Genomic DNA, 12,507 nt, shown 5'->3' with positions numbered 1-12,507 from the left:
AGATGCTGCTGTTTTCTCTGGGGAGTAATCTCCTCCAGACCCTATCTGATGAATGTAAAAAGGGGCAGAAGGATTATGAGGATTTGAGGAATGAGATATTGGAGGCCATGGGACTCAATGACGGTAGTCCGTTTGCCCGGGTGGAAAAAATGGTACAGCTCCCAGGGGAGTCCCCACAGGCGTTCGCAGACAGGCTGTGGCCAGTCTACCGGAGCGCATGCCCGGGAATGCCAGCGCGGGCATTACTGAACCAAGTCCAATTGACCCACTGGCTCCGTTGTCTAATGACAAACTGCCTGCCCCAAATCCGAGCCCAGGCTGCGGCCTGGTTTGACCCTAGTAGCCCCCAGACCACTGAGGAAACAGTGATCCACCAGCTCACTATAGCATTTAAAAATATGAGGGGTATCGAGATGCCCCAACCCAAGGGAAAAGTCCATGAGGTTAAACCTGGGAGCCAGAGTAAGAAAGAGTGGCACCAGGAGGGGAACCGTCCCTCCCAGACTAAATTAAACTGTTACGGGTGCGGGAAGGACGGCCACTGGTGTAAGGATTGTAAGAATCCCTGGAAGGAGAATAAGGGAAAGAATTTATCAGCCCCAGCCCAAAAGGCAGAGCCAGGTATCCCTCCCGCTGCAATCGAGCCACTCTTGGAGTCGATACGATCTTTCTTCCTGACCAACCAGGGGAAAATAGCAGCCACCACCGGTGTTGTAATCCCACCAGCCCCATACAACCCACAGCAATGACTAGAGCCAGCACAGCCTGTCGACCTCTGTCCCCCAGAAAGATACGCACAGGAAGAGACCTCCTGTAAAATGGAGGAATACCTGTGGTGCCAGGTTGCGGAGGCTAAGTTAGTTGAGCAGGCTTTAAAGGAGGAGAACGCTAGGTTAACAGCGAGGGCTGGCAGTTTATAGGGTCAGCTAAGGGTTTTTAAAATGGTTCATGACCAATGTACAGGAAACTTTGGTTTATCCGGAGGTTAACTGTCCGGAATGCTCGAGCCACTGGCAAAAATCAGGAGCCGTTTCGTTAGGTTTTTTTTCTTTTCGTTGCTTTTTTTTCACCAGTCAGGCTCTGCAAGGTCTCGCTGAAGCTGTTGCTAAGCTACAGAGGCGCTTGCAAAGTACGGCCGACTGTTTAGAAGCTAAGCAACAGGGTTTGTTGCCAGATAAGGAGCTCAAAATCTCCGTATGTTTCAACATTAGCGCTGGTTTGTCCGGCAGTTTTGATGGGACGGCAACAGCTCGGTCCCGTCGGTGCCGGATAGCACAAAGTTTCCTGTAAGTTGTTTAAGCCGGAGGCAGGGAAACAGGCAGCTGGGATTCAATCCGAGATTAGAAATCCTCAGCCCACAGCGGGTAAGTGCATGCAGGCTGCACACGCAGGCGCAGTCGCGTGCGTCAAGGGAAAAGTTCCCGAGCACTTTGTCCAGACCACTCCCCCTCTCTTATGGGATTCCGAGGGGAAGGAGCCCGAATCAGATGGCACCGAGCCCAAACCAGGTTTTGTGTCTGGAGGGGAGGGGAAGACCCTCAGCCGCTGGCAGCCGGTGGCAAGGGATTGCCCGTCCCCAGTTCAGGTTTGGGAGGGGAGGGACCCGAGGGAGAAGGCCCCCAGCTAGCGAGGACTGTGACCCGAGCCAAGGGTCCGCTCGCCAGGGTAGCCCCACTGGTAGCACTCCCCAGGAGGTCTCCTCGGCCACCCCAGCCCAGAAAAGTATGGACACCGGCTCTTCAGTTAAAAGGGACGGTGTCCCGTGTCAGAGAGAAGCCGAGAGACAGAGGTCCCCAGCCAGCAGCCATAAGCTGCGAGGGACCAGGAGTAGAGATCAGTGCAGCCATGCCGCAGGGAGCAGCCTGTAACAGCCCAAACAGGGATTAGGCTGGCCACCCGAGACGGGCGGCGGATGTATATAGTTTAGGTAGTATAATTTTAAGTAATGTGTATAGAGGATTAAGTTAGGGTGTTTTTAATTTAATTCTAGGCAAGGAACCGGTAGTGTATAAGTTTTAATTATGGAACCGTTCCAGAGTGTTGTCTACGTGAGCCGAGGTCGCGGGACCCGATCACACTTCCCCGAGCAAGGGAGCCTCCAGGGAACCTGGCTAGATGCTTTTATGTCTTTTTCAGAATTTTTGAAATGTACAGAGGAATAATCCTGCTCGCCCTGTTCGGGCTGAGCCTCGCGAGAAGGAGCGATGTCGAGGCCCATCATATCTTTGGATGCTCGGGGAAGAGAGCGCCCCTAGCACACGATGGAAGTGGTCTACGGGAGGTGGATGAAATCATCTCATATGTCCACAAGGGGAGCTGGCTGGGATGGCTGGGATCCAATTCAACCCAGTATTCTAGCGAGACCGGCTTCACGTATGGGGAGGCCTCCCTCCAGTGCCCGAGGATACGAATCGTCACCCCAAGGATTAGCGTCACCGTGGGCAAAAGAATATGTTTGACCTGTAAAGGGAACGTTCCCCTGGATAGGTGGTGGTGGCTCAGAAAGTTAAGCAAAGACATGGGAAACCCCCGGGTAGAGTGGGAAAGGTTAGGGAATGACACTCACAGGACTATTACAGGGACCCAGGGAGGGTTAAGTGTGTGCTGGGATAAATGGTGGGAACCGGATCAGGGGATCTACATCTGTATGTGGGGATCAGAGAAAGTCTGCCCCACAGGCGTTTCCATCATTTTCCGCAGCCAGTGGCAAAATAATGGGAGGGTGTTGGACTGGGAGTCCCACCTGGACACATGCGCGATCCCGTACTCCCCAATCTCGGTTAATGCCACTGAACTAGTGACCCGCCCCCGACGGCCCCTGCCCACGACCCCAACGTCACGGACAGTAGCAGAGGGATGCCCTGCCACCACCAAGGGACCAGGGAACGGCTTGGTGCTAGTACCTACAGACCAGGTGCTGTACCAAGAGGTGCATTGCGCAGTGGCCTCGGTGATTTTAAACCTCACTGAGGTACACTTACCCGCGTGGTGCCCCGCAGAGACTGCCAAATTGTATCAAGCCCTGTTAGCTGACATGTTTCGAAAATTCCGTGAATGTGACTTTTCGGAGGTCAATAAGACCGCATTGTATACTCACCATGAGGTTTGGACGGGGTTGGGAGGCAAAGAAGGGGTGTTTTTAATTATGTTTTAACTGGTTTTAACACGGGATCCTCGGTCATCAACAGTTTAGATGACATCGAGCTGCAGACCCAGATTAATGGTCTAAAAACGCAATTAAAGGGTATTTTAACTGATGAGAATAAGGTGGTAGGTTCTGAGTTGCATGAAGACCAGGCCATGACTCTCCATTTGAAGGAGATCATCGCAGAGCTGAAAAAACATGCAAAGACGGTAAATGCTCTCATCAGGGAGGACAGAAACGCTTCTGACCAGGTTGCGCAAAACGAGGTGTGCGTGCTGTATGGAGCATGGTTGCTGGGCGAGGGCCGCAGCAATCTGCAGGATTTAAAGCAAGGTTTAGTCCCCTCCTGGATCAGCAACAAACACCTCGCAGCCCTCCACCCTTTTGCGAACGCATTAAGCCCGTGCCAGCTCCGGTTAGCTTCTGAGGCCTACCCAGTCCCGGTGGACTGTGGGCGGTTCAACCACACCGTCATGGGGATAGTTATAAGAATGCCGGTCATGGGCGGGACGGCCTGACCCGCACCGGTATACAGGGTGGAGAACATTGGAATCATTCAAGGGGGTGCACACATTCGTTTTGCTGCGGTCCCGCCCTATGTCATAAAGTGGGAGCACGCTATGACGGGTACTGACCTCTCGGGGTGCCGTAGCCGGGGAGCACACATCATCCTGTGTCCCAGTACTTGAATGCCTATTCGAAACCACAATGCGGGTTCAGAGCTGCTGACGCGAAACCTATAAATTGTACCATGGAAGCCATGGCACAAGGCCATGTTCCCCCACAGGTAGCATATATAGGAGGTGGGACATATTGCGCCACCACAGGAGCGTCTCACTACCAGCACAGACAGCACAGCTGGTGTGCGGTGAGTGACAGCAGTTTCTGCTTCAAACCCGAGGCAGAAGTTCAAGTGGCACAGGTACGAATTGTCCCCATTCCTGAACCATCCACTGTTCACCTCACTGTGGAGGAGGATTTCACTCACCTCCAGAAATATGTCGCCCATTTCGGTTACCCGATTCCCCCTCTCCCAGAGCACCTTACCAAATTATTAAAAGCCGTCCTAGTATCGCAAAAGCACTTCTACACTTTGGAACAGAAGAATGTACAGATATGGGCCGACATTTTAGATATCATGACCCCGCCCTGGTGGGATGTTTTTGATAGTATAGAGGTCCCCTCCTGGATTTGAATGGCGTCCCACATCTTAGTAGTCTGCCAGCTAGTGATCGTCCTCTACCTGGTCTGTGTCCAGTGTAGGAGAAAGGGTCCCGGGGTAGAATTTAAAGTAAAAGGGTTGTGGAAAGACCAGTATGCCCGGGTGGAAGAAGAAACACCCGTGTGAGTTTGTGTAATATCACTGCCGAATGATGGCAGATCCGTTTGTTATTTTAATAAAGCTCATTTTGCTTTTGCTTGTTATTTTTAATAAATATGTTTTTTTGGCCTGATGTTTATTTTTATTAAAGGTTGTGTGTTGAAATGAAGTTCTATGATGTCCCAAGTAGTGCAGGGGTGTTGGACCCCCTCCGTGCTTGGGTTATTGTAACAGATAGTAATTTGTTTCTATCGATAGATGCCTATTGTGCACTGTAGTTTTCTCTAAGTAAGGGGAATGTATGCGTCGAGGGATCGTGGATAGATAAACATAGGGGAAGGTTGTTTGTGGCGGGTCAGAAATTTGCTCACCTTGATTGAATACTTCAAGCAAGTTTCAGTATCCTAGGGGGGACTGAAAGGATTCACAAATTTCATGTCTCCCCTGAAGATTTACTTCTGGCTTATTGGAGAAACCCTGGCTGGACTAAGTTTAAAAATCCAGGGCTCCAGGGCCCAACAAGATGGCTATGGTCAACCTCATGGCCAAGGCCTGCAAAGTTCAGGTTTGGACTGACAAAGAAGGAATGTTCCAGAAATTAGAAGGCAGACAGGCCTTCTGCATTTATGTATGAGAAGCAAACAGTGGCATTTGGGCCTCTGATTAAAACCCATCAAGGCCATTCGCACAGATAATCAACGGGTAATAGCTGCATTCAGACCTTCGTTAGCTGACTTCAACACTGTTTGGAAACGATCAACGGGGCATTAAAACTGGAATGGCCCCATCACAAGACCAGTTACACAAAGGAAAACACTTATGGGACGTTTAAAAACCGATTAACCGGCCATCCAGGTTGATGGGCCCAGAACGGTTTCCTTTGTATAGACTTCAACACATCCAGGTCAGACAAAGAAACAAGCTGATCTGGCGAGTGATAAGGGCTCCCAGAAAGGGGTATAAGTAGTCCCTCGGGAAGCCATCTCTCTCTCTCTCTCTCTCGCCTGGACTCCGGTGCCCTGCCTTACCATCAAGAAGATCGGCGACGAAGAGCCCGTCCAGGGGAGCAGGATACTGACAGTTACCTTTGAATCACTGGGGTAACTCTGCTCTGGGCGGCGAAAACCCTAAAGACATCGGCAGGCAACGGGGCACGGAGCAGGCATTCTAACATCCGAGACTGGTGAGCATAAACTTTCTGGCCCATCGCAAGACAACTTAGATAGGTGTAAAGGGTGGGAGTTAAAGGGATTGTTAAAATTGTCATTTTAGTCATTTTCCCTCGATGTGTCCATTTCTCCTCCCCCGCTAAGTGTAATTGTGTTACATACATAGTGATTTTCTCTGTATAGTGTTTATTTTTCTCTATTTTTAATAAACATTGGTTTTCTTTGCACCAAACCACTGGTCTCGTTTTGTTTATATTGCTGCTCGTAATAAGTCTGGTGGTCAGAACCAGAGGGGAAGCGATTCGAACCGCACAGGGCTGGAGCAGCTCAGATACGCCTGACTGGCCAGACACAAACCCCAAACCAAAACCCCCTACAACTGTAATGATTGGAGTGCCAGCTCAGAGTGGTATAAAAGTGGCACTGAGCAATCTTGGAATTTACAAAAGGAAATTAGAATTCTTTTTTCGATCCAGCTGGACCTCACTTCCAGCTCTTGTCCATTGCTGATACTATTTGTGTTTCTGGCACAAAATATGTCCAGGGAGACATTCAAGTTTTCTGACGTGGAGCTTACTGGCAGTAGTGGAAATAGCTATGGCAGTAAATAAAATTAGAACAGATTTGTTACTGGCCGTGAGTGATTAACATCTGTTTAGTTGAAAATCAAGCCTCAGAGATTGTACAGCTGACTTGTAGAACTGCTTTTCACATGGCTCAGTTGGTCACTGCATTGTGTCAGTACAAAGCAGGGAGGTCTGGGTTCAATCCACAACTTGTAACGATCTCAGCTGAAGCAGCGATGAAGGCACCACAATTAGCTTCAGCTTCCTTAGGATATCTGGGGTAAAAAAATCAGTCAGGGCTCTTGCTCCTGAACGCTATCCAGTGACTGCTGCATGAATCTGTGCATGTGTGGATGATGTGTGAGGGCAGAACAGGGATAGAATGGGAATGCCCCTCTCTTCCAAATAGTCTGTAGGTATTAACAGACAATGTTCCGAGTACATGTTTTCACCAGGGAGCCTCGCCATCCAGTATTGCACATTTGGAAATCATAAGCATACTGTAGCATGGCTGCAATTTAAATATATACATGGCCAGTGGGTGCAATTCTCCAGCAGCAGTATGTACTCAGAAGAGCAACCCTTTACTGTCTAAGCTCACATGACAAATGTCTATTTTGACAAGATACTGGAGAGCAGTTAGCACTCATGTAACTGGACCCCATTACAAGACAGCACCTTCAGGAAACTTACTATTTTTGCAAAGTTTTTGCTGAATTAATTTTTCACTTTATTCCTTATATACCACAGTCCAGTGGTCACTCTGTGGATACTAATTAATACTTCAACAGCATATTGATAGCGTTAGATGAAGTAGGGTGGGAGGAGGCTCAAGCGGAGCATAAACACCAGTATAGACCAGTTGGGCCAAATGGCCTGTTTTTGTGCTGTAAATTCTATGTAATTCTATGTAATATTTTGTTTGCACCTGTAGCTGAAATTATTCCAGCTCACTGGACTATATGAGAGTGCCTGCACTGCTATGTGCCAGACAAATAGCAGAGACATGCACAAAAGCCAATAATCTGTAACGGTAATACAGCTTGCTTGCCAAGGCATTCGTGCTGTTAACTAGTTACCCACGGGTGCTGTCTCAGCATCAGTGAAATCAAAATGACGTATTAATTTTACTGTTGCTTATTTATTGTGAATCTACGCTGGAAGTTGCCTGCCCGAGTGGCTTCCATTAGAATCATGTAACATTTGCAAACTCCCTGGTGGCTCAAGTCGGTGAATTCACCATACCCTGTGTAGTACTGATTCATCAGAGCAAAAAGGTCTCAGGTTTGATTCCTGGTCTGTGCTGAACTAGCTGATCTCAGCTGGGAGGGAAAGGTGGCAGTAGGGGCAATTTTACTGACCCTAATGCCTGCTGTCTAAGGAAAAGACAAACCAGCAATCCAGAAACCCATGCACAGTATGTATGCATTTGAACATTAGGCGAGAACTGCATCAAACTCAGCTGCGATGTCCCCGCTCCCCCATGCCTGATTAGTCTATTGACATTCACTATCTAGCTTCAGACATGAAGAATGACTATTGAGGTGGGATACTGATCAGCCGCTTGAACTTTTGGAAAAATACTTCAGCGCGAGTTAGCGCTTTCAGAAGGAAGGGTCAAAATTTGGAATAAAAAAAATAAACAAAACTTTCAGCAGAGGCACTTTATCTCCCTACGTGTTTTCATAAACTCTCTCCTGCCTACAGACTTGCAAAGCATTACCATTAGCAACAACATTTTGCGACACAGGGGAAGGAGCCAAAAGATTGTACAGGATCTGAATGCTGCTGTAAATCAGTCCTCCACCACATGGACAGAAACTTTCAAGACTTGACAGGTTAAATATTTATATTTCCTGTTGAAATAGTTAACCAATTCCTTCTGCCTGAAGAAGACTATTACAGGTGACATGTGAAGCTCATTCTGTTTTAATTTGATTATGGTTCACTTTCACATACAACATCATCGGTCCCAATTTTTGAGAATTTGGTTGAGAACGTCTGTGCAATTCCATAGAATATATTTCCCCTTTAATGAGAAGTTCTCAACTTGTACGAATCTGTCACAAATCTATGTACATTTTTGCCCTTCAAATAAAATGTCACTAAGAATTGCACATGATGCAGCATTTGGTGCAAGTCTTACAAGTGCCCGCCCATGAATAGTGATTGCACCAGTAAGAGCTGGCATTTCTCTTGCTGTGCACTGAGGAAAAACCAGAGAAAGGAAAAAGGAGAAAAAAACTTGGATTTATATAGTGCTTTTCATGACCTCAGACACCCAAAGCGCTTTACCGCCAAGGAAGTACTTTTGAATGGTTGTCACTGTTGTAATGTGTAGAGTATGATAGAGTCAGAACTATCCCCCAATTCATTGCAGTAATAAAGGTATCCTATTAAAACTAGGTCTGTAGGATAGAGGATGGTCACTGCCATTATCATCAGTTCTGGGATAATCCTGCATCCAGTGTGTTATCTAGCTTTCTCTCAATGGATAGTGAAAAAACTTGCAGCCAATCTTGCTGTGAAGAGAGAAATAGCAAAAAATAGAAAATAAATAAAAAAATTATTGGAAAAAATAAATAAAAAGGAGATAGAAATAGAAAATCAAGACAGGAGAGAAAAAAAGAAAAGGAGATATAAATGGAAATATAAGGAAAAGAGAGAAAAAAGATAAGGGAAGGGAGAGAAGAAAGGACAGAAGAAGATAGCGAGGAGATAAAATAAATCCATGTTTCTAATGCAGTGAAAGGTGTATTATGAGCTCAATTTTCACGATGATGCAAGTGGCATTCAAGAGGAGTCACATTTTCACTGGCTGCACATGCTGTGAAGTTGGGTCTGTGCATACAAGCGTGAATGCATACACTGGGCACTGCTCACACAGGCAGTGTGATTTTTTTAAAAATTATTGAAAGTAGCTGAGAAGATCGCTCTTTTCAATCATTAAAATATGAATGATGGTCCAGCAAGCTACCAGAATTTCTTTTCACTTTTCAAAAAAAATCGCCTTTTTTTGCTAAGGTTTTGCATCAGTTAATTTTATACAGTTAATGCCTATCCTTGCTGGTGTGAGACCACCGTGTCCAGGAGATTTCTGATGGGTAAAAGTGCTTCTTCCTGCAGTTACCAAGACATGCAACTCATTTGGTCTAACTTTAACTGAAGAAATGCATTTCCTTGGAGCACCCATATCAGCAAACTCTGATTAAAGCAGGTGACAAGTCAAGTTACTGCTTTAAATCATGTTGATGTTTCTGATGCATTGCCTTCACTATATGGCTGCATTGCAACTGAAAGCCTCACACATCAAATTGACCCAATGGTAATAGCTCTGACATGTTATGAAGTTACCAACCTACTTACATTTCACTTGCAATTGACGAATTTCTAGACATAGACTTTGGTGACAATTCATAATCGCTGTCTGAGCGATACAGAAAGGATTCTCGTCGTTGGTTGTGGCTTGGGAAATTAGTGTGCAACACAAGTCCTGATCCAGGGCTGGCCTGAGGATCCAATGGACTCCGGCCTGGAGAGGGGCCATTCTCCACATCAAAACTGTTAGAAAACACACAAAACAAGAGCTTTATTGACACATGCTTATATATATTTTAAAGGCTGTTAAAATTAATCTAACATATTATTCTGTACATTTTTTTTGTTCTTTTGCTTGAACCACAGGTCATTTAACACCTGCAGCTTAGTATGGTAGGTGGGTGGCCTGATTCTAGGCCTCTGCCAATGGAGCTTTGAGCTTGCCACCAGGGAGTATATGAGAGCAACCAAACAACAAATCCCTCTCCTGTTTTCCGTGTGCTCTAATACAGAAAATTGATAAAGTAATTCAAATTAGTGGACAGAAGTTACTGACTGATCTTAAGAACAATTGCTACATTTGGGCTGAATTTCTGGGGTGGGGGGTTCTCCTGCTTGTCCACTGCAACTTTGGCGGGAGAGCCGATGAAACACCAAAGCAATGGCATACACAACATTTACAGGTTTTCCCAGGGTTTCCTGCAGCTCTTCAGCCAAAGTAGCGGCCAATAAGTGGGAGAACCCCCCTGGAAATTCACTTCCATCATGTTAGAATTGGAAGTTATCTGAATCTACCAGAATGTTTTAAAAGGAGAAGCAGAAAAAAGCTATAAAATGCAGCTTCCTACAGTTAGTTCCATGTGCTTACTCCTCTAACTGATCAAGTGTAGCTCTTGCTCTGCGTGATTATATTTGCTGAAAAGCCAGTTAAAATGAAAAATCTAAATTAGTAAGCACCAAGAACTGCACAGTTCTGCAAATTGATTATTCAAAATTTACCATGTGCAACAAATTTAGCGATGCAGGTATTCTGGTAAGTAATTGGAAAAGCTAAGAGAACTTGTAACAATTAAGAGATTGCATCACATCTCATCCAGCAAACAAAAGATGTCAAAACTGCTACACCAATTACCAGTATGGACAGAAAGGCTCTGAAAATACTTGATGGTCTTTGGCTCGAGATAAATAAAGACAAGTTTATTTAGAGGTTCTTCTTAGATGGATGGAAAAACATTGTGTTGACTAGGCTCATGAAATCTATGAGCACCATAGCTATTCAGCAATCAGAAGCAAGATTCTGAGTAATAGAGTCCTATGTAGCATCGTTCTGCACCTTAGCTAGAACATGTAGCCATGGGACTCTAGAAGAAAGGCAAATCAAAAACCTAATAGTTATTAGGATGCAAAACAATGTACTAGGAAGAGACTTTTACAAAAACCAAAACTGATATTGAAAACTTGAATTCACATATGTACACCAAATGAACAGCAAAACATCTGAAAGAAATGAGTATCCAGAAAGAAGTTCAATAACAACAACAACTTGAGTTATACAGTGCCTTTAACGTAGTAAAACGTCCCAAGGCACTTCACAGGAGTATTAAAAGACAAAAAATTTGATACCGAGCCACATAAAGAGAAATTAAGGCAGGTGACTAAAAGCTTGGTCAAAGAGGTAGGTTTTAAGAAGCGTCTTAAAGGAGGAAAGAGAGATAGCGAGGTGGAGAGGTTTAGGCAGGGAATTCCAGAGTTTAAGGCCTAGGTAACAGAAAGCATGGCCACCAATGGTTGAGCGATTATAATCAGGGATGCTCAAGAGGGCAGAATTAGAGGAGCGTAGATATCTCGGGGGGTTGTGGGACTGAAGGAGATTACAGAGATAGGGAGGGGCGAGGCCATGGAGGGATTTGAAAACAAGGATGAGAATTTTGAAATCGAGGTGTTGCTTAACCGGGAGCCAGTGTAGGTTAGCGAGCACAGGTGCGAATGGCGAACGGGACTTGGTGCAAGTTAGGACTTGTGCAGCCGAGTTTTGGATGACCTCAAGTTTATGTAGGGTAGAATGTGGGAGGCCAGCCAGGAGTGCATTGGAATAGTCAAGTCTAGAGGTGACAATGGCATGGATGAGAGTTTCAGGAGCAGATGACCTGAGCCAAGGGCGGAGATGGAAATAGGCGGTCTTAATTTGCTGCGGATATGTGGTCTGAAGCTCATTTCAGGGTCAAATATGACACCAAGGTTGCAAACAGTGTGGTCTGAGGAAGGACGTTCTTGCCATGGAAGGAGTGCAGCGAAGATTTACCAGGCTGATACCTGGGATGGCAGGAATGACGTATGAGGAGAGATTGTGTCGATTGGGCTTATACTCACTGGAGTTTAGAAGATTGAGAGGTGATCTCATCATAACCTATAAAATTCTGTCAGGCCTGGACAGACTAGATGCAGGAAGGATGTTTCTGATGGCCAGGGAGTCCAGAACCAGGGGTCAGAGTCTAAGGATAAGGGGTAAGCCATTTAGGACTGAAATGAGGAGGAATTTCTTCACCCAGAGAGTGGTGAACCTGTGGAATTCTCTGCCACAGAGGGCAGTGGAGGCCAGTTCATTAAATATATTCAAGAAGGAGTTGGATATATTTCTTAAGGCTAAAGGGATCAAGGGATATGGGGAGAAGGCAGGGACAGGGTACTGAATTTGGATGATCAGCCATGATCTCATTGAATGGCGGAGCAGGCTTGAAGGGCCGAATGGCCTACTCCTGCTCCTATCTTCTATGTTTCTATGTTCAGCCTAAGACAGATGTTAGGGAGAGGGATGGAGTCAGTGGCTAGGGAAAGGAGTTGGTGGCGGGTGTTATGTATTGTGTGTTCTATTGTGTGTTCTCCTCCCACCTGTGGTGGCGCTGTCACAGGAGATAAATGGTTGGGTATTCTCTCGGTTAAGTTTAGCTCTCTTTGTTCGGAACTTGCCAGAACTTCCTTTCCTTCCAA

The 12,507-nt window shown here is 46.0% G+C and overlaps 1 protein-coding gene across 1 annotated transcript in view; it reads right to left on the bottom strand.

Annotated features, from left to right (window-relative positions):
* Window positions 1-12,507, bottom strand: part of pde4ba (phosphodiesterase 4B, cAMP-specific a) — a 321,113-nt gene that overhangs the window by 282,128 nt on the left and 26,478 nt on the right. Inside the window, exon 2 of the mRNA XM_085982714.1 lies at window positions 9,568-9,762. Within this exon, the coding sequence (XP_085838840.1) occupies window positions 9,568-9,762 (195 nt within the window). The remainder of the gene's footprint in view (window positions 1-9,567; window positions 9,763-12,507) is intronic.

This window comes from Somniosus microcephalus, chromosome 3 (genome assembly GCF_052327205.1).
Source record: "Somniosus microcephalus isolate GS21.2 chromosome 3, FLI_Smic_1.0, whole genome shotgun sequence".
NCBI classification, from domain to species: domain Eukaryota; kingdom Metazoa; phylum Chordata; class Chondrichthyes; order Squaliformes; family Somniosidae; genus Somniosus; species Somniosus microcephalus.
The sequence above is the reverse complement of the archived record's forward strand: the minus strand, read 5'-3'. Positions and strand labels throughout refer to the sequence as shown.